The 20,946-nt window shown below is 45.5% G+C and overlaps 4 protein-coding genes across 7 annotated transcripts; 2 read left to right on the plus strand and 2 right to left on the minus strand.

The window, feature by feature from the left end:
• Positions 1-23: 23 nt before the first annotated feature.
• On the plus strand, positions 24-8,616 carry mys (myospheroid). 4 transcript variants are annotated; one of them, NM_001298070.1, is made up of 7 exons: positions 24-459; positions 2,219-2,838; positions 2,912-3,140; positions 3,827-3,911; positions 5,441-5,875; positions 5,939-7,162; positions 7,249-8,616. In NM_001298070.1, the coding sequence occupies exons 2-7, from the start codon at positions 2,337-2,339 to the stop codon at positions 7,312-7,314; spliced, it is 2,541 nt and encodes an 846-aa protein (NP_001284999.1). In that variant the 5' UTR covers positions 24-459; positions 2,219-2,336; the 3' UTR covers positions 7,315-8,616. The 4 variants fall into 4 exon arrangements, with proteins under 4 accessions (NP_001284999.1, NP_001284998.1, NP_524793.2 ...); NM_001298069.1 differs by having other exon boundaries at positions 24-249; NM_080054.3 differs by having other exon boundaries at positions 24-104.
• A 6-nt stretch (positions 8,617-8,622) lies between these two features.
• Positions 8,623-13,845, minus strand: Upf2. Its single transcript, NM_132206.3, has 3 exons — positions 10,881-13,845; positions 10,508-10,799; positions 8,623-10,443 (listed from the first exon to the last, which is right to left on the minus strand). The coding sequence occupies exons 1-3, from the start codon at positions 13,532-13,534 to the stop codon at positions 9,664-9,666; spliced, it is 3,726 nt and encodes a 1,241-aa protein (NP_572434.1). The 5' UTR covers positions 13,535-13,845; the 3' UTR covers positions 8,623-9,663.
• Positions 13,846-14,255: 410 nt separating this feature from the next.
• On the plus strand, positions 14,256-16,619 carry CG1571 (uncharacterized protein). Its single transcript, NM_132207.3, has 2 exons — positions 14,256-16,059; positions 16,123-16,619. Exons 1-2 carry the CDS (start codon positions 14,533-14,535, stop codon positions 16,549-16,551), a joined length of 1,956 nt encoding a protein of 651 aa, NP_572435.1. The 5' UTR covers positions 14,256-14,532; the 3' UTR covers positions 16,552-16,619.
• A 109-nt stretch (positions 16,620-16,728) lies between these two features.
• On the minus strand, positions 16,729-19,984 carry Ldsdh1 (Lipid droplet subset dehydrogenase 1). Its single transcript, NM_132208.2, has 4 exons — positions 19,809-19,984; positions 17,806-18,301; positions 17,549-17,731; positions 16,729-17,277 (listed from the first exon to the last, which is right to left on the minus strand). The coding sequence occupies exons 1-4, from the start codon at positions 19,826-19,828 to the stop codon at positions 17,014-17,016; spliced, it is 963 nt and encodes a 320-aa protein (NP_572436.1). The 5' UTR covers positions 19,829-19,984; the 3' UTR covers positions 16,729-17,013.
• Between the last annotated feature and the right edge of the window lie 962 nt (positions 19,985-20,946).

A 20,946-nucleotide genomic window follows, 5' to 3' on the forward strand; every position in this document is an offset into this window, starting at 1 on the left:
ATCGGATGGCAAATATCGAAAGAACATTGACTGTTGTTCCACCCCCTGCTGACACCATCTGGTAACACTGAACAACAGACCAGATCCGCGGACAAAGCAAAGCAGTAAATATTAATTTAATCCAAATCCAATTCCCGACACCAATTGGCGGCCTTCAGCTGCTGCTTCTGCAGTCGAATTGTATTTTTTTTTTTGGTTTTTCGTGTCACCCGATAAGAGTTAAATTCGCTGATCTAGCGAATAACGGTGGCAAGTAATTGTAATAACTGCGTGTGTGCACAGTGCTAGTGTTTAGTGTGCGAGTGTGTGCGTGTGAGTGGGAACTCCACAAGTGTGCGAGAAGGCAAATCAAAATAAGAAAAGTGCCGCCCTGATGGAAATTAATATCGCGAATTATCAGCGAAAACGCAGCGAAAGTTAAGCCAAAGTGCTGCGATTAATCAGATAGCGGGTGAAATAGTGGGTATTACGTAAGAAATCAATGGATTCCGGGCTGCATTTGCCCAAAAAAAGAGGAAGCAATATCGAAGCGCTACTTTTATCTCCTCTTTTTTCGATGATTTCATTCGCAGTGACGACACACAGGCACGCACACACCGAACGCCGTATCTGTGTGTGGGTTGTTTGTTGAGCTAAAAAAAATAATGAATCCTCACGATACATTCACTCGTTTCATTTTTTTTGTTATTATTATTCATCATATTTATTTATTTCTTTGAGTGTGCATATCGGCGACTTCGCGACGCCAATTGCTGATTACGCCCCCTCCCTTTTCAGTGCAACTTCCCCACCCCGGAGATCTTGCACTCGAACTAAAAATCGAGTAGAGTACGTAGGCAGAAGCGAAAAGAGCGTACAAAAATCAAGAGCTCAGTGGCAGCAGCAGGAATTTGTGTTTGTCAGGGGATTGCCCAGATTTTCGGGGTAATTGTCCACTTTATAAACAGCCAACCGAATTTGAAACCAACTGTAACTGGAAGTAAAAACCAATTTTACCAAAGCTATCAAAAAAAAAACAATAAAAAAAATGAAATCCTCTGCGCGCCGCTGGTTTAACCAGTACGCCCACATGTGGGCGGCCCAGATGTGCCTCGTTTTTGGCCCAATGGCTGTGGGCGTCCATCCGTGGTTGAAACTATGCGCTGCAGATGCTGTTTACTCAGGCGGTTTATAGTATTACGAATTTGCTAGCTAAAAAACTGATTAAAACTACTACTAAGTGCACAACTCATAACTTTGATATGCTGTGACTGGGTGTATAAATGATAATCGAATGAAATTATTCAATCCAAGGGTATATAAACATGGGCTTAGTCGTTTTTAGTTTGTTTTCCTTTCGGCACACGATCTGCTGCAAATCAAGCTCTGTGGTGTGTTAGTGTTCGTTGTGTTGTGTGTGCGTGGGCGTTTAAAAATAGCCGACCAACACAACACCCATACGTATACGTAATCTGCAGCCCTTTTTTTTCCGTTCCGTGCATATGGAATTTTGATTTGAGTCTTGAGTGGCTTGGAGTGAGTGATTCATGTGGCTTTAGGCGGAAAGGAAACCCAGCGAAGCTGACTCAATGACCACTCATTGTTCGTTCGGCCTTTGTTTACATTTTGCCAGGAGCCAAGAGAGCGAGAGAGCGTGCTAACGGAACGTGCTCGAATGAGTAATTCGCATTGCATTTGACGTTTATCGAAAGCTCTCTTCCTTCCGCTTTTTTCCTTTTCTTTTCGGAGGCCAACAAAAAAAAACAACAAAAGCACGCAGGCACGCACACCCACACACAAGTTCGTACATCAATCGCTTGGTGTGTGTGTGTGTTTGTGAGATGAGTCATCTGGCCAAGTTGATGAGAAAATAAAATTAAACATTAAGGTAGAGCGAAAGAAACAACAAAAAAAGGGGACAGATGTGCGGCCATTTGCTGTTGTTTGTTGTTGCAATAAAGAAAAAAGCAGGGCACGCGGAGAAAGCAGTGCTCGACAAGCAGTGCAGTCAGCAGCTGGACTTTTACGTACACCGGCGTTCGTAAAAATTGCAGCGAAATCGAAGAAATCAAATTGTGTCTTAAAAATAAATGAAAGATTAAGGCATATAAAAAAAAATAATATAAAATATGTAGCATTAGAAATATAAGTGAACCAGGAATGGCTTTTATAATAATTTCTGCCCCTTACTTAACATCTAGTGCTAAATCCAACAATTTTAATTCACTTACCATTGCAGCCGGCGCACAGAAGCGACAGAGACAGAGCACACACAGCACCTGGCACATCCAAGGATATCCGATCCTCCTGCATCCCGAATCATCCACAACCTGCACCAACCGCTAACCGCCAAAGCCATGATCCTCGAGAGAAACCGGAGGTGCCAGCTGGCCCTCCTCATGATCGCAATACTGGCCGCCATCGCTGGACAAACGGATGCCCAGAAGGCGGCCAAACTGACGGCAGTGAGCACATGTGCATCGAAGGAAAAGTGTCACACCTGCATCCAGACAGAGGGTTGCGCCTGGTGCATGCAGCCGGACTTTAAGGGCCAGTCGCGGTGCTACCAAAACACCAGCTCACTGTGTCCGGAGGAGTTCGCCTACAGTCCGATAACAGTTGAGCAGATTCTAGTGAACAACAAACTAACGAATCAATACAAAGCTGAACTGGCGGCTGGTGGCGGCGGCTCCGCCATGTCCGGCAGCAGCTCAAGCTCCTACTCGTCGAGTTCGAGCTCGTCGAGCTTCTACTCGCAGAGCTCCTCGGGATCCAGTTCCGCCAGCGGATACGAAGAGTACTCTGCCGGCGAAATTGTCCAAATCCAACCGCAGTCCATGCGACTCGCATTGCGCGTCAGTGAGTAGCAAACGATTGCATCATCCATGTGACCTACAAACTAATCCCTTACTTGCTTATCAATACACCTTAGATGAGAAACACAACATCAAGATTAGCTATTCCCAGGCGGAGGGATATCCGGTGGATCTCTACTACTTGATGGATCTCTCCAAATCTATGGAGGACGACAAGGCCAAATTGTCTACGCTGGGCGACAAGTTGTCCGAGACCATGAAACGCATCACCAACAATTTCCATCTTGGTTTCGGTTCGTTTGTGGACAAGGTGCTCATGCCCTATGTCTCGACCATTCCCAAAAAGTGAGTATGACCTACATAAATGTGAAGGAAAACCATGAATTGGAAATAGTTCTACAAATTTTGCTGATTGAAGATGATGCCAGATGCCGTCAGTTGATGGTGCATTTCTTTAAGGCCTATTAAATTATTGTATTTATATATTATATTATACAGCGTATTTGACTTGTTAAAATTATGATTTGTCTATTGTAGCGTACAATAGCCCCTCTAGTCATGACAATGTGCTTATGATTCAAATAGCGAATCAAATTAAGTTTATTTTTAAGTGATGCTACTTTCCAGAAACTCTGCAATAGTCATATCCTATTTGTCAGCGCTTTTGCAGGCAGCACTGCCGCTTGACTTTCGAAAAAAAAAAAAAAAAAAACTCAAATTGATAATGATTGATAAAATTGATAACACCATCACCTTATCAATATAGAATTCCAAAACAATTTCCTCTTGCTAACTGTAGAACGAAATACATAAATTCCTAACCCATTGGCTCTATAAAATTGAAAGTGCAGCTCAACATTCTGTGTATCCCAATGCTGCTCTATATGTTTAATTTTGAGCTAATTTTATCTAATTTAACATACCACATACAGCCGCTAACTTTGTTTAATATTTATATACTTACAACCAAACCATGAACGAACACCAACAAAACAACATCAACGCTCGACGGAATCGAATCGAATCCATAGACTCGAGCATCCATGCGAAAACTGCAAGGCTCCCTATGGTTACCAAAATCACATGCCACTCAACAATAACACCGAAAGCTTCTCTGTAAGAGACGATTAATGTATACTGCACCCGTATAAACCCATCCACCTAATTGTGCCTGCTCCCATATCGATATCAAATATCAAATAGATCAAGATCCGTAGGATTTACATATGTGCATGTTTCCCCATTATCCCATTTGCTGGCCCTATCCCATCCATTGCACCTTCTAGTTTAAGTACTATACCTAAGTGTTTGTCTATAGTTTTTTGTGTTGTACGCTGCCGGATCGGGTTATCGCTGATCAGCACATTTTGACATTTTTATCCTCCACTCTCTATATAGCGTATAGCATATAGCCCATAGCATATAGCATATAGCATTTAGCATTTACATATATATTGGTATCGTATCTATATCGTAAACTATCTGCACTACTCGATGTTGTCATTTATTTATATACTCTTTTGTTGTTTCTCTATTTCTTTATTTCATTGTGTACTCATCACTATCTTCATATATAAATCTGGCCTATATAAATTGTACATGTGCATTTGAATATGACCCGTTATTTGGCTCGAAATTTGAACAAATTGTAACGATACTATGGAATCTAAACCAAAATTAGCCTGGTGGAGCCGTGCGCTAATTGCACAGCAACCTATGGCTTTCACCACCAAATGGTCTTAGATAAGAATATAACCCAATTTACTGTAAGTGGTCCAGATCAGCATCCCAAAAAGAATCGGATTCGGAATTATCGCAACCGCATCCGAAGCATTTAGCCTCAAAATTAATGACCTAACATTGTTCATATTTCAAGTTTTGCACTTTGCACATTTGTTATTGCACGAAAAATGATTATTATTATTATTTGTTTGGACGCCGCCTGCTCCTTAACTCTGTGATGTATTGTAGCAAACACCACATAGTCATCTATCTAATCTAGCATTTATGTTGGTTATGGATAATGGTTACATCTTTTTTGCATGCATGCTTTGGCTTTTCTGCTTGGCTGGTTGTATATGTTTGTAGTTTGGACTCTTATCTGCTGACACACTCTGAAAAAATGTATTCAAATTCTTAATTGGAGAAGAACCATGGCAGGCTGAACTGAAAATGTGAAAAAATATTAAACCATAGAAAACGACTGCCTAATTGACGATTAGTTAGCATAACATGACTAATAATACATATTGTGCCATTGGATCAATGTGATATGTGATTCACTTTCTATCTTGTAATGATCTAGTTGATCTTGACATATAAAACGATCGTTTTTCATTCGAGGTTTCCAAATATGGAATTCAATGCCCTTAGCTACCTGAGACATTTGCTATTAATCACACTTGACTGTATATACATATATATATCTTATCGTAGTATGGAAACATTTGCTATCTTTAACTAATATTAATAGACTGCTCAAGGTTTAAAAAAAAGTTGGCTAGGAGAGAATTCCTGGTCGAAATAATCCGGCATTTCCGTCAGAGTGTGTCAGCTTGCATTTTAATACGAATCCATTGCACTAACCAAAATCGCACAGAAAATACACAAAACTAATTGTTGAAATTTTTCTGTCTGTACGGCAGAACGAGGTGAAGAATGCCACAGTGTCGGGCAACTTGGATGCTCCCGAAGGAGGTTTCGATGCCATCATGCAGGCCATTGCCTGCCGATCGCAGATCGGTTGGCGGGAACAGGCTCGTCGGCTGTTGGTCTTCTCGACGGACGCAGGCTTCCATTATGCTGGCGATGGCAAATTGGGCGGTGTGATTGCTCCAAACGATGGCGAGTGTCACTTGAGTCCCAAGGGCGAGTACACGCATTCGACGCTGCAGGATTATCCCAGTATTTCGCAGATCAACCAGAAGGTCAAGGACAATGCCATCAATATTATCTTCGCCGTCACTGCCAGTCAGCTGTCTGTCTACGAAAAGTTGGTGGAGCACATCCAGGGCTCTTCGGCGGCCAAGCTCGATAACGATTCATCCAATGTGGTTGAATTGGTCAAGGAAGAATATCGCGTAAGTGATTCATCGAGATATCAGCAATGAACAGAACGTTAAATTAATACTTTATGCATGCAGAAAATCTCCTCTTCGGTGGAGATGAAGGACAACGCCACTGGAGATGTGAAGATCACCTATTTCTCGTCATGCCTGAGCAACGGACCCGAAGTGCAGACCTCTAAGTGCGACAATCTGAAGGAGGGCCAGCAGGTGAGCTTCACAGCTCAGATTCAGTTGCTCAAGTGTCCCGAGGATCCGCGCGACTGGACACAGACGATCCACATCTCGCCCGTCGGCATCAACGAGGTCATGCAAATCCAGCTGACCATGCTCTGCTCGTGTCCCTGCGAGAATCCCGGTTCAATTGGATATCAGGTGCAGGCGAACAGCTGCAGCGGCCACGGCACCTCAATGTGCGGCATCTGCAATTGCGATGATAGCTATTTCGGCAACAAATGCGAGTGCTCGGCAACGGATCTAACATCGAAATTCGCGAACGACACTAGCTGTCGAGCGGATAGCACATCGACGACGGACTGCTCTGGTCGGGGCCATTGCGTTTGCGGCGCCTGCGAATGCCACAAGCGACCAAATCCCATTGAGATCATATCCGGTAAACACTGCGAGTGCGACAACTTCAGCTGCGAACGGAACAGGAACCAGTTGTGCTCGGGTCCCGATCACGGTACATGCGAGTGCGGCCGTTGCAAATGCAAGCCAGGCTGGACGGGCTCCAATTGCGGCTGCCAGGAGTCCAACGATACATGTATGCCACCTGGAGGCGGCGAGATCTGCTCCGGTCATGGTACCTGCGAATGCGGTGTCTGCAAGTGTACGGTTAACGATCAGGGACGCTTCTCGGGCCGACATTGCGAGAAGTGTCCAACTTGCTCGGGCAGGTGCCAGGAGCTGAAGGATTGTGTCCAGTGCCAGATGTACAAGACGGGCGAGCTGAAGAACGGTGATGATTGCGCCAGGAACTGCACTCAATTTGTGCCCGTGGGCGTGGAAAAGGTGGAGATCGATGAGACCAAGGACGAGCAGATGTGCAAATTCTTCGACGAGGACGACTGCAAGTTTATGTTCAAGTACAGCGAACAGGGTGAGCTGCATGTGTATGCCCAGGAGAATAAGGAGTGTCCGGCCAAGGTTTTCATGTTGGGCATCGTTATGGGCGTAATTGCCGCCATTGTCCTGGTCGGTCTGGCCATTCTCCTGCTGTGGAAGCTGCTCACTACGATCCACGATCGGCGGGAGTTCGCTCGCTTCGAGAAGGAGCGCATGAACGCCAAGTGGGATACGGTAAGTTTAGCTAGCCCGCATATACATACCTCTTTTCCAACCTCGTTCTCAAACGATAATCGTTTTTTTTTCTTTCTGACTCACAGGGCGAGAATCCCATCTACAAGCAGGCCACGTCCACCTTCAAGAACCCCATGTATGCGGGCAAATAGATTCGCTAACTAACTAAACATTAGGGAATTATAACTAGTGTCGTTCCACGACCACTGTCTGTGCTTGAACCGGAAATCAGAAGGAACCCCAACCAGTCAAACTTAAACACCAGCAACAAATCCGCACCACCAACCAACCAACCAACCAACCAATCAATCTTCAGTACCGACTCCGACTCCGAACCACTGAATACATCGACGAAGCTGCTTTGCCCGGGTGCAAAACCACTGAAGTCAACTGCCATTGAAACGCGTTCTAAACTAAGTCAGCCCTATATATACATATATATGCATATTTATATATACATTTACACAAGAAACCCCGCCATGGGGCAGCCTTTATACATTGCGTATACTTAACGAGCAAACGATTTGTGCCTTGCGACATATTTTAGACTAAATCTATACGTATGTATATGTGTATACAAACAAGTAAGCAGACAACGCACAGCAACAACGCGGAGCGAAGAATCGGAAAAAAAATTGGAAAAACAAAAAAATTAAACCAGCCAAGAAATGAACTACGAACGATAGTTAAGATTAATGATTTTTGTATTCTTTTTTTCGTACCAATAGTATCCAAGCCAGCGCCAGAATTTGTATTTTATTTTACTCCTAATATGTAATTGCTGTTTTGTGTTTTTTATCGACCTAATTCTAATTATTTTCATTGAGCCCCATTTATTATTAACGAGAAGAGCCACTGCAATATAGCTGTATGTATTCAAAAGTCAGAATTGGGATACTTAACTAATCTGCTACCCTCCCAAAACGGTCGTCCTTCGCAATGCCAAACCCCCCAACGTCTTAATGTTTTTCTATTGTTTTTTTAAAGCTAACTTTACAATTAATATTTAAGCAATTAACATTTAAGCTTGTAATTGTTAATTTCAAAATGCAAGAGTGCCCCGGGTACGTTTTTGTTTTTCTATGAAATCTTTTCATTTTTATTTTTGTATGTTTTATTTATGGAAAACGAAAGCGTGGCAACAGGGGAAATTGTCCCTTGTGTGTGTGTTTTATTTAACTGAATTTCGATCATTAATAGTAAATTAATACTACTATATAAATATATATTTTTTGCCATTTGTACTGATTACTGATTAACATTTAAAGTAATACAAAACCAAAACGAAATGAAATGAAACTTTTGTATAAAAAAAAAAGAAAACATTTTGAGTAATTTTATTGAATGATAAAACAATACAAAAATAAGGTGGAAACACTGTGGCAATATGAAAAAGATGTGGAAATTAAATTGTTTGACGCTAATTTTAGTAAAATAAATAAAAAGAGAAATACATATTTCGTGTATCTTATTTATTCATCGGATGGAAATAATGCGAAATTTGAGTACAGAAATTTGGATCAATTGTTTACAAGTTATTATTTCTTATACAACATGAGATAAAGTACCTAGCATCAATGCAAAAGGGCATCCGAGAATTATTCAATTAAAACTCCAATACACAAGCGAGCTAAGTTCGAGACTTGCTGGACTCACTGCATCCCCAGAAGAAACTCAGTGGCGGGGGATCTTTCCATTTGCTCATCCAAACAGCTTTCCCAATGGAGACGAATTCACTTCCGACTGCATTCTGCATTTGATTCAAAAATGTGAATGGATCATCGGATGGCATTATCGAATGCGTGTGTGTGTGTGTGTGTGTGTGTGTATGTAACATTATATAACAATCTGTATATATCGTTGTATATATGCTTTGTTATTCAATTGGGTTGTGTTTTCGAAACAAGTCTAGGCATTTTTACGTACTAAGTAGTGTTAAAATATACGTTTACGGATCGGGATCGTAGCAGCACTTCTACATATATACACGATAATATCGAGGACGAGGTCCCAGGGTCCATTTGGATGGGCTTCAGCTGCCACGACTGCGATTGAGTGGCTTGGTATGTTAGTATGTTGGCATGTTGGCCTGTTGTTGTATATTGGTTGGCTTGGATTGGTTTGGATTGAGTGGCTGGCTTAACATGTTGGCCTGTTGTTTTGTGAATTGTTTGACTTAAGTACAGCTTGAGGTTGGTGTGTCTCTTGTGTTTGGGATCGCGCAATTTCCGGAGCTTCTTCCGTTGGCGGAGAGTCGTTGGCTCTTGGAGCGTTACTCTCCGCATCGTATTATTTCGCTTCCGTGGTATCGCAATCGCAGTCTTTAGGCCTTACAGCAGCTGCAGCTGCAGCAGCAGCAGCAACAGCAACAGCACAGTGGTATTAATACGACGGCCAGAAGGAGGCTGGGAAACGCACAAGTGGCTGTCACCTAAAAAACCAGCGAGCTACCGCACTCACCGGCACCGGCTGTTTTCGGATCCGTTAGCGGGGGCAACGTTTCAGTGAAATATGAGGTCCGCATCGGGCGCACCCTTTTGGTGCTTGAACTTGTGCTTATTGGGCTTCTGGTAGTAGCTCTGGGTGAAGTTTCGATGCTGCGGCGGCATCAACGACTCCTGGTAGTCCTCCTCCTCAATGCGCTCAGTTATGTTAAGCGTAAGGCGCTTGACCTTCTCCTTCTCCTCGCGTATCATCTGCTCCTGCCGCTTTAGGTTGGTGGCCAAGTGCGAGTCGGATGGTGCCACAAATGACTTAAATTGCTGCTTTCCGCCCTTGTGGCCGCGCACCATTAGCACAAAGGGTACAGATGTAGCACCAGAAGCACCAGCAGCACCAGCAGCACCAACATCGCTACCACCTACACCGCCGCCGGATTTGCCGTTGCCATCTGGTGAATCTGCACCTGGAGAGCCAGGCGTTCCGTCCTGATTGGGGACCGACTTTGAGATCTGTGACATATTGTTGATCCCAGGGCCGATGGTCTGAGCACCTGTTATCTGATCGTACGATTTTTTTTGCAGGCGCGCCATCATCGGCACAGGTATATCCTTGGCCGTAGCCTTTATCGGCTCCTTAAGCCGTTCTTGGTACGAGTCTGTGGTCATTTTTTCGTACAATTGCTCGAACTCCAGGTCCTCCTTGGACTTTTCTGGCGGCGGGAGCGGCGGCAGCGGTGGCTCCGCCTCGTTCTCTGTCCAGTCGTTGCTCTGGTCCTGCTCTTGGCCCGACACTTGGCGCTCTCGCTGATCATTCGATGACCCAGAATCCTCATCAGTGCCCTGGCAAAGTAGAAATCAGACATGAAATTAGTTGCATGGTGTATTGTTTTGTGGAAATACGTACGCCCTCGTCTATCTCGCTTATTTCACTGATTGTGCCCAGCGACGGATCCTGAGCATTATTGGTAGTCTTTAGCTGCGGATAGAGCTTCTCCTGCAGATGATCAATCGCCGCCTTGGCCTGCTCTAGACTCTTGTAAATCTTCAGCTTGGGCCGCACATTGAGTAGACAGTCGCGATAGGTGTGATCCATTAGGATGGGGAACAAATCGGAGGTGTTCTCCGTTTTGCTGAACACGGGATGGGATTTCTTGAACCAATAGTAGTGTTGGAAGAAGACCAGAAAGTAGTCCAGTCTAAAAAAAAAAAAGAAGGACAGCTTTAGTAGAACCAGGAGCCCAATTTCGTTGAGGCTGACAAACTAAGATCTCACTCACTTTTTTCGCGTGGCCTGGCTGGTGAAGTAGGGTGCACACGTGTCCAGTAGCATACAGGCAAGCTTCAGTCGGAACAGGCTATCGGGCGGATCCAGTGGCGAGACGACATTTTGGTCATTCGATACGCCCAGCGAGATGATGGAGTACAGCGTATTAAGAATGTTCGTGGACTCCACCAGCTTGTAGTTGTACATCTCGCCCAGATACTTGGCCATCGCGATGCGCCGCTGTGCCATGCGTGGCGAATGAATCTCGAGGCCAGCGCGTATATCCTCAAACACATTATCGATCACGATGGTAACCGCTCGTGGCTGATAGGAGCTCAGTCCGGATACGAGATCGGCCAGACAGCGGATGAGCTGGAAGCGCAGCAGATACGCCTTGCTGAGGCACTTAATGGCATAACAATTTGTCTCCGGATCCTGCCAATCGATGCGGCGCAGCATTTTGATACAACGATCAACGTTCTGTTTGCAAAGCTCCTCGAAGATCAAGTAACGGATGTACTCATGCATTGCCGGCCGAACCATGGGCTCTCGCTTGGACGATTCCGGCGGCTTTACCAAATAGTACACGCTCTCAATCTGCGCCGCATGTCGCGAGTCCATTGCCGTGGCTGTTTTCAAGCGCAGCATCTGGTCCAGGAACACATTCATCAGCAGACGGGCATCCCGGCAATTGTACAGATAGACGCCGGTGACTTCCACAAAGGCACAGGCCATCTCGATTTGATGATGCTGAAAGTCCCTTAGCAGCATCTTCAGACATCCTAAGGCATCGAACTTTTTAAACAAACCAAACTTAACCAGTTCACCAATGAATCGCACAATCTTAAGCTTCGTCTCGATATTCAGCTGGTTCTTCTTGTGAATGTGCCACTTGAACTCCTTGCGCAGCAGTTCGGCCAAATCGGTGGCCACATCGGTATTGCACATATGCACAATGGCCACGAAGCGGGAGAGATAGGGCAGGATATCCAGACGCGTACGCTGCACCGAGAATATCGTACGCGTCAGCTTCTTGCGTTGATGCTTGGTATTGAAGTTAAGCAGGAACTCGATGGCCGCCGAATCGATCAGCTCCTTGTTCACACAGTTGAATAGGTTGACCAGGAAGCCATCGAACTGCTGACGCATCTGGTTTTGGATCTGGATCGGATTCTGGTTGAGCTGACTTTGCTGCTGCTGCTGGCGACCCAGTTCCATTAGAGCGTTACCCATCTTCTGCGGCTTGAGATCCTCCGCAGCGGCAACTGGCGTCGTTGGCTGCTCTTCGATTGGATTCTCCGGAGTCGTATCCGAAGTGGTGGACGGTGGATCATCTAGATCCATTTCGGCATCTAGATTGGCATCGATCGCTTCTTCGGTTAGTTCACTGGGCTCCTCTAACGTTTCCAAATCGACTTTGGGTGCCGAAAAGTTTGGCAGAAACTGTCTCAAATCGGGCAAATCCGTGTAGAAGGCTCGGGTCTCCTCGTCGCCCCACGGATCCAGCACACCAAAGGAGGCACTGTCCAGCATGTTGTCGATGACTGTGCCCGGATTACAGCCCTCAGACTCCTTGGCCAGCTCGGGCAGTGGTTCACCCAGCAGTTCCGACAGCGATTGAGCGGAGGCCAGCAGCTTATCGAATCCGGCCTGCATCAGTTCACACTTCTCGCGCTTCTCCGTGGATATCTCACCCTTGCACTCCATGGTGCGCCGAATGTTCTTGGTCATGTTCATCAGTTCGGCCTGCTCGGCCAGGACATGCTTGCACAGGGCCTTGAAGTAACCCTTAAGCATGGTGCGCAGATTGAGCTGCTTGTCGGCAGTCAGGAAGTCGGATTTCGGCACCTCCACCCCGTATTTGGTGGCCAACTGTTGCATCTTTTGCGGCACTAGGCCGGCGTACTCCTCGCCGCAGTGCCGGCAGAATGAGAGGATGATCGAGAAGTTGCTGTGGTCATCCTTGTCCAGGGCAATCAAATGCACCAGAACAACACCCAGTTGGGCCAATCCGGGCTTCATTTGGATCACACCAGAGCTGACTAGTTCGGCGAACAGGCGAAGATCCACGCGCAGTTTGCTCGGATTGCCAATCTTCTCGGTGGCCTTGATGTTCAGTGCCTTTTGCCAGGCCTCCAGAAAATGGACATCGAAGTCGGCATATGTGCAGTGCAGCCGAGAGGCCAGCGTCACCACCGCCGGCACATCAGTCATTTTCAGTTTGGCCTCGACCAGCGCGGCGCATATTTCCGAGATGTATTTGCTCAGGTTTAGAGCAGATATCTCACGCAATAGTCCGTCCAGCTGTGTGGCCGTGAATAGTTTCAGTTTCTTGACGAATGCCGTGTTCTTTTTGAGATTGGAGTCCAGTTTGGCGAAGTACTCCTCACCGGGCAGCTCGATTGTGGAGTTTTGGAGGCGCAGCTGTCGCTTGCTCTCGATCTTCTCGCGCAGCTCGCTTATGAACTGTTGCAGCTCCTCGCGCTCTTCGGCCTCCAGGGCAATGGCAGCAGCCGCATCCACATCTTCATCCGCATTTGCGTCCGTGTCGCCGGTATCGATGTCGTTGTCGTTGTCACCCTCGGCAACACCATCTGCCAAATCTTTCCTCGACGACGGCGGTGTGGACACCTCGCTGTCAGTCGTTGCAGAATCGTTGGCTAGCATGGCGTTGGTGGAAGTTCCGTGAACGGATTCACGTTGGCGCGACTTGATGCGCGGTGGCTATGTTTTGAAACTGGACCTGCTGGCAAAGGTATGCGAATCGGGAACTATTTTGTTCTTGGAGAGCTAAGGCTGAGTGTGATTGGGCATAGTTTTTAATGTGAAATAGTCACCTTAGGTTGATCAGTTGCTGGAACTGTTCGGACGAATTATATATTTGATATTATGTTCTTTAAATAACTGTCATTGCTTTGTTTTTCCCACGTTTTTCCGCCACGATTTACATGCGGGGGGGTTGAGGAGGGCGATGTTTTTAATATTTTTTTATGATATGTTATCGATAACAGCAGACGTTTTTGTCTGGGCTCATTGCTTCTCGATAGCACTAGCGCTTGCTTAAGCTGGTCACTTTACATTCGCTGTTGTCATCGGAATCTAAGTTATTAAAGGCTGATCACACTGTGCAAGTTAACCGTTTTTTAAAGTAACAAAAATTAAAATATTACAGATCCAGTTATTAACGTATATTTCTGTTCTCTATTATATCGTATTATGTTTAACCACTTGTTATTTGTTATATTATTTTCATTCATCAAAAAGTAATGCACTCTAACTATACATTGAGCTAAAACCATGGACTAAACAGGTGCGCTGGGTCACCTTTCCATTTGTCCCCGAATATGCTTAGTTGGATTTTCTTATTTAGTCAAATGTACATAACACACAAACATAAAACACAAAATACGAACGGGCACTATCCAAAAAAAAAAAACTTAAAAACTTAAAAACTTAAGACAGGAGTAGGAGGAACAGAAGTACACTGGATTCTGCAGCAGAACTATTTGGGAAAGGCAGTTAAATCTCTTCAGACTGCTCGAAACATCTGAATGCCCTTCACGCTGCAATCCAATCACATAGAACTCCTTCTCTGCAGCTTTAGCTTTGGATTCCCTGAAGAATTGGCTTAAATCCCTTGAAAAAGTAGTTGTGCTTTTGACGACATGTACCAGAATCAGTTCATCTATTCCCGCGAGAGGCGTCGCTTTGGGCGGCAGTGCCGGTTCCAGGATCGCAATGAACTGATGGTCAGCGTACATCCCAGTGGCCGCCAGCGTCTAAAGTACATCATGGCCAATCCGTCCGAGAAGTCCACCCAACTGAGCCGCCAAATGGCGCTGACCGTCATGGAGACGGAGAACGTGACTCTCGACCAGCACGGAATGTATCACTACGAGGGCGGTTGGCCCAAGGAGGTTAACTTCAATGACGAGGAGCAGACGCAGCGGCATCGCAAGAAAGTGGAACGCGAAGATAGCTGGGGTGAGCAGGTCCTGTCTATGATTCGCACCACGATGTCGGTGGCGGAGCAGAACAATACCCTCAATATCTACCAGAACTTCTTTGCGGATCTGCCGCCGGAGTTGGGACATGACATCAAGATGAGGTTTCGCGCCCGGGTGGCCAATGTGTTCCATGATCTCTGGCTGCCAGCACGCCAATTGAGGTCCATTGAGTGGATGCCCAACAATAGCCGACAGTTTATGACCCAGTATACCAATCACTTTGCAAAGGGAGAGCGACTGCGGCCGGTCACGGATGAACCATTTGGCGGGACAAATGGCTTCTATGTGTGGGATGTGAAGAATCCACTCAAGCCGAGGATCACCTACGACAGCAAGCAGCAGGTGTCGTTGGCCAAGATTTGTCCCAAGGATGAGAACAACATGGTCGGTGGCACGGGGCTGGGGCAGGTATGTCTGTGGGGCACCTTTAAGGGCGGACTACCCATAAGGAATTGCCCCCTGGAGGTGTCCCACAGGGAGACCACTTCGGCCCTCTGCTGGGTTCATTCCAAGTCCAATACGGAATTCTATTCGGGCTCCCTGGATGGCTCCATTAAGTATTGGGACACCAGGGATCTGAAGATGCCCATGCAGGAGCTGCTCCTCGAACCGGAACCGCAGGAGCGTCAATCGCGCATGGATTCGCATGGAGTGACGGTGTTGGAGTTCGAATACACCATCCCGGTGCGCTTCATCATCGGCAGCGATATGGGTCACGTTTTTGTCGGCAATCGCAAGGGTATGACTCCGATGGAAACCCTTCTGGCTCACTATCAACTTTTTGTCGGACCCGTGCGCAGTATCAATCGAAATCCCTTTTTCGTCAAGAACTTTCTGGTCACGGGCGATTGGCGGGCAAGGATTTGGTCGGAGGAGGTCAAGGACAGTCCGTCTACCATGTATTTCCGGAAGAATGCACAGATTTTATGCGGCGCTTGGAGCACAGGTCGCTGCTCCCTTTTCGTCACTGGCGATATAAACGGCGTGGTGGACTTTTGGGATCTGTTGCTTCATCACCGTAAGCCCATTCGTTCCGTGGACTTTAAGGTAGCCATTGCGGATTTGGTCTTCCGGCCGGAGGGCGATCTGCTGGCCATTGGCCTGAAAAACGGCGACACTCACATCATGACACTGGATGAGTCCATGCGACAGGCAACTGGCAAGGAGAAGGCACTCATGGCCGCCGTAAGAATTGAACATTCTGTAATGTAATCCCCTCTCTCTAATTAACACTATATCTTCTGGAAGATGTTCGAGCGGGAGATCGTGCGGTGTAAACTACTGGAGGCTCGCTATGATGAAGTTAGGCTAAAGCGGAAAACGCTTCAAATGGCCGAGGAGGAACGTGTCCGGAAGCAGCAACAACTGGCGCCCACTCTCGAGCTGGATCCCGACAATCCCGATCAGTTTGTGATGATGATCGAGGGCGATGAAGAATTTCGCACGGCCATCACCGAATTCCAGGACATCATACTCAGTGTGGAGAGGAAGCGTTCCAAGCGGCAGGTGATCATGGAGCGTACGGTCTTTGAGGAATGGAATCCGGCTGACGAAAAGCTTCAGGGTGAGCCCGTCGTATACACCAAGCCCGAGCGAAAGGTTCAGACGTCGGGAAACTATGACAAGAGGACTTCGGGAGAGCCAAGAGCTTCGCAAGGATCCATGAAGCACCAGTAAAAAAAAATATGAATATGAACTATTGGATATGTTGATATGATGTGCAAATTGAAATAAAGTTATCATTTAAATACAAACTGTTTGCCAAAGCTGCGGGAAACAGATGAAACCCCATACGATGAGCACCATTAAGACCATGACTAGCGGGTCAAACCACATTTAATCACATTATGGAGTACTCTTTGGAGACCTTTATTACGACCAACACAATTAGCCCGACTACGTGCGACTTTTTAATTAAGTAACAACCTTTCTAACAGCTAAATTTAGTTCGTTAAATTCACTTTTCATATAGCATTAGTTGCACTTCTCTACACAGCAATTAAATGGAGTTAATAGTACACTGGGAAAAAAAAAATAAGCAAAATAAAGTGAACAAATGGGGGGGGAGAAGATTAAAGCTAAATCATCCACTTTTAGATGGATAATGGGGTGTTCAATTTGGCCACTTGGAGCTGAGCTCTAGGACTTATCGGTATCCACACCCGTGTCGAAGAAATCGTTGACCAATCGCATCGCCTTGCGTGGAATCAGGCGACCGATCTTCTCAGCGGCCACGAAATGTCGTGGAATCGCCGCCTCCTCCAATCCCTGGCGCTGAGCCTCGATGATCGATCCGGCGGCCACATCGGCGGGTATCAGCTTGAACAGATTGGGGAATCGGTAGCGGGGATTCTTGCACAGACCCGTATCGATCATATACGGATATATGGTAGTCAGCTTGACCTGCAAGCGGAAAGTAGGTGGGTTATATTAAACTTCGAATTCATGGAGTTATTATGGGAAAAGGTCTCATCCATATGAGATAATAAAATCGTAGTGTGAAACCAAGATGCTCGCCTAACGGTGAGAATTAAACGGGCTGCTTGGTACGAGCTATAATATATTATTTTTAATTAGCTACTCTTAACCACCTAATAACCTTTTAATTGGACACTCAACTGGATTATAATGAGCAACTAAATGCTAATAAAAGTGTGAGTGAGTTGGTACTTACGTTGTTCTGTGGGTTCTTCTGACGCAGCTCCTCAACGAGGGCGGCCATGTAGCCACGAACGGCGAACTTGGTGCCGCAATAGGGCACCAGATTGATCAGTCCAAAGAGTCCGGCGCATGAGGATAGGGCCACAATGCTGCCCTCGTTGCGCTCAATCATATCGGGCAGGAACGCCTGGATGATCTGTGAATGAAGTGAATGGTCGTCAATGTTACTATTGAGATAACATCGATATTAACACTATCACATCAACTTACCCAGAAGTGAGAGAGCACATTGATCTCGTACATTAGACGAATCTCGTTCTCGGTATGCTCCAGCAGTGGATGGCAGGGCATGATGCCGGCATTGTTGACCACCACATGAATGAATCCATGCTCCTTGCGCACCTTCTGGGCCAGTTCGATCAGTTCCTCGCGCTTGGTCACATTGCAAACGTAGCCAAAGGCCTTGCCACCATTGTTCTTGATCTCCTTGACGGTCTGGTTATTGGTCTGCTCATTGACATCCCAGCAGAGAATGGTGGCGCCCAGCTTGGCGTACTGCAGTGCCATCTCCTTGCCCATGCCGTGGCCAGTGCCGGTGATCAGGACCACCTTGCCATTGACATCATCGAGCGGCGGCGCGCGGAAAAGTCCAACGATAGCTTCCGCAATGGCGAGCCAGAATTTGACGATCAGCATCACGATGTCAACCACCAGCAGGACAATGTTGTAGATGTCATTGCTGTTGGCGTTGCTGCCGTTGTCAGCACTGAAAGAAATATGTACGATATTATTACCAAATATTAGGGTAAATTTAAGGCTTAATTGTGAGCATGTTTCTGTAAACTACATTAAATATATATATATTTGCTTTTTAATAATAAAGTAAACCACATAATGCTATGGTTTTTTGTGGCAAGTGCGTGCTTTCTCTACATTGACTCTTGATCTTGGGCATCATCATAATTATCAAGCGGAGTGGAGTTCAAATGGGATTAATCCGGAACCCTCCAACTCTTGCATGACCCACAGTCATTTGGATGGCAAGTATGTGCGTGTATATGCCTTATCTTACAGCCAGCGACAATCGCATGACCTTTGCCATCCTCACTTTTTGCGGCTACACTGGGAGAAAACAAGTCGCTTAAATGAAAAATTTTCTTTGTATCATTCCATTTTTTATGACACATTTCTGTTATTTACTTATCAATGATGTCATGTAATGTGTTTCGGTTTTTCGTGGGAAATGCGGAAATAGCCAAAAAAAAAAAAAGGGGGGCGGCAATGGGCGGGTTTGGGTGGTTCCAACGTGGGTCATCGTGTTTTCTCCCAGCTCATGTTCTGTAATTATATTTCGCTGGCTGCAGCTGCGTGAGATCTTGATAATGCCGAACTGTTTCCAGCTTTTTGGTTTTTTTTTTTTTTTTTTTGGTGTGGTTTCAATGTGTTTTCGCCCATGCATTACGTAGTGCGATAGTATATGCATATATGTATATATATATACTTGCTATATATTCTAGCAGATCGTGCCATCGACTTGACCATCATTACCATGTCCCTCTCTCTCTCGCTCTCGCCCCCCTTGCACTTTCTATCGCTCCGTTTCACTTGCGCATTTCACTGCCATGGAGACTGCTCTTATCGGAATGCTACTTCTGGAATGCTATTTATAGTACGACGTTCGGAATCGGACCAAAATCGTTCCGAACAGCCCACAATATTGGAAAATATTTTCCATTTTGGAAAGTAGCATAGTATTTGAACTGCGATCCTCTGCACTTATGTCCTCTCAAGCGTGTGAAAACTATTTCACCGAAAAAAAAAAATTTCAAATGATCCTTTGCCCGGTCAATAAGTGTAAGGCGATCTTTGGTCAGGGCAATTTGATATAGTTAAACTAAGTCGAACGAAGGTGAATGGCGCTTAAGTGAGCGGATACAGATTGCACAATGGTTGGTCAAAGGTTGAAGCGATCATCCATCATCATTCATATGGATGGTTTGGTCATCTATAATGCGATCTCTGGGCCAATTATTCCATCGAGCTGAATAGTATTAGTTAGTATTTGGTGCTCATTGAACCCTGCTCCTCCGGGCCACTGGTTGTAGACCCAAGTCGATAAGGTGATCTTATCGCTGGCGATTAAAATATTGCACTACACTTTGTTCCAAATGTTCCGTTGATAAGATAGTTCTCTTAGGTTTTTTTTTTTTCTTTTTCTTTTCTTGATTTGTTACCAACTGGTGGGTAGCACTTCTGTTTCGGTGATTACCCACCTTTGCGTCACTTTCGACATGTTTCGTGTATTTGGCTAAATCCTGCGAGGATCGTTAATGTATATATATATCTATATATATATATACGTATATAGGAAGGGATCGGAGCAGCCGGAGCAAACCGTTAGCGGCTGTTAACGAATTCGGACTGAATATTGAGCAAAGTAAACACTACGCACCGTACCGCCACGCCGGTCTTATAAGTTATTATTTCAAATCTACTCACACACACACACTCACACACACACACACACACCACTGGGTTTTCAAATACTATATGGTACTGGTACACTGGCACACCGGCACTACTTGTAGATACACTCTGCCGGCAGCGTTGACGTCGACCGCGGCAGCGACGCAGGCAGAGCGTTCTATAAACACAACTACGACATATGTTCAATGGCACTGTCATTCCGATTTATACCATTACAATCCAATGCGATGCGATCCGATCCGATCCGATCTATATGGAACGAACGATATCCGCGGATGTGCAACGGTTCAGCCGGTATGAAATGCATATTTCTATGTATGTATTTATTTTTGTTAGATAGCAAATGCCTGTTTGTTAATCCGGGGTCCGGTAATAATACCCTAGTCGGCCATAAATAAGATATATATGTGTCATATATAAAAATACACACAACCAGGCGGAGTTTACGACCCAGATCGTTCAGATACCCAGATACTTAGATACACAGATACTTCGATACTCAGAGAGATGAGATACAGAGATGCGGTGTGCGAAAGCCAAAGGTGAAAAAAGTGCCAAAGGGGGTGCTAATGCCAAGGTAGATCTACGGCGCCGATATTAACACACAAAAGCTTCGCCTAAACAGATCGGTTTCATTCACTTATTTTTTTTTTGACCAAATCATATGCGAAGATAAGCACTGGCAGGATGATCTTTGGCCTACGGCAAAAAAAAAACAAAAAAAGCTCAGGAAACCAGAACCAATGTACAATGTACGCCAATGAGAGGTATTATTTGGTTCAAAGATTTAGTTTTTTTTTTTTTTTATCAGGGTAGGGTATGATGGTTAGAGGGTAGGGTCTTAGCTGTGCACTACTTGACCCCTGAGACATAGGAATCAGATTGCGATTAGATAGTGCTCCTTGCCATTTGCCGGCTCAGCAT

This window comes from Drosophila melanogaster, chromosome X (genome assembly GCF_000001215.4).
Source record: "Drosophila melanogaster chromosome X".
Classification (NCBI taxonomy): domain Eukaryota; kingdom Metazoa; phylum Arthropoda; class Insecta; order Diptera; family Drosophilidae; genus Drosophila; species Drosophila melanogaster.

What these genes read in the sequence shown, in the direction of transcription:
- CG1571 (NM_132207.3), top strand. Translation starts at nt 14,533, where the DNA reads ATGTACCAGAATCAGTTCATCTATTCCCGCGAGAGGCGTCGCTTTGGG. An exon ending in AGAAGGCACTCATGGCCGCC is followed by an intron (nt 16,060 to 16,122) that starts GTAAGAATTGAA and finishes ATCTTCTGGAAG; the next exon opens with ATGTTCGAGCGGGAGATCGT.
- mys (NM_001298070.1), top strand. Translation starts at nt 2,337, where the DNA reads ATGATCCTCGAGAGAAACCGGAGGTGCCAGCTGGCCCTCCTCATGATC. An exon ending in GTCTCGACCATTCCCAAAAA is followed by an intron (nt 3,141 to 3,826) that starts GTGAGTATGACC and finishes TCGAATCCATAG; the next exon opens with ACTCGAGCATCCATGCGAAA. An exon ending in TGGTCAAGGAAGAATATCGC is followed by an intron (nt 5,876 to 5,938) that starts GTAAGTGATTCA and finishes TTATGCATGCAG; the next exon opens with AAAATCTCCTCTTCGGTGGA.
- Upf2 (NM_132206.3), bottom strand. Translation starts at nt 13,534, where the DNA reads ATGCTAGCCAACGATTCTGCAACGACTGACAGCGAGGTGTCCACACCG. An exon ending in AGCCAGGCCACGCGAAAAAA is followed by an intron (nt 10,800 to 10,880) that starts GTGAGTGAGATC and finishes TTTTTTTTTTAG; the next exon opens with ACTGGACTACTTTCTGGTCT. An exon ending in TAAGCGAGATAGACGAGGGC is followed by an intron (nt 10,444 to 10,507) that starts GTACGTATTTCC and finishes CTACTTTGCCAG; the next exon opens with GGCACTGATGAGGATTCTGG.
- Ldsdh1 (NM_132208.2), bottom strand. Translation starts at nt 19,828, where the DNA reads ATGTCGAAAGTGACGCAAAG. An exon ending in ATGTCGAAAGTGACGCAAAG is followed by an intron (nt 18,302 to 19,808) that starts GTGGGTAATCAC and finishes TATTTCTTTCAG; the next exon opens with TGCTGACAACGGCAGCAACG. An exon ending in ATGTGCTCTCTCACTTCTGG is followed by an intron (nt 17,732 to 17,805) that starts GTAAGTTGATGT and finishes CTTCATTCACAG; the next exon opens with ATCATCCAGGCGTTCCTGCC.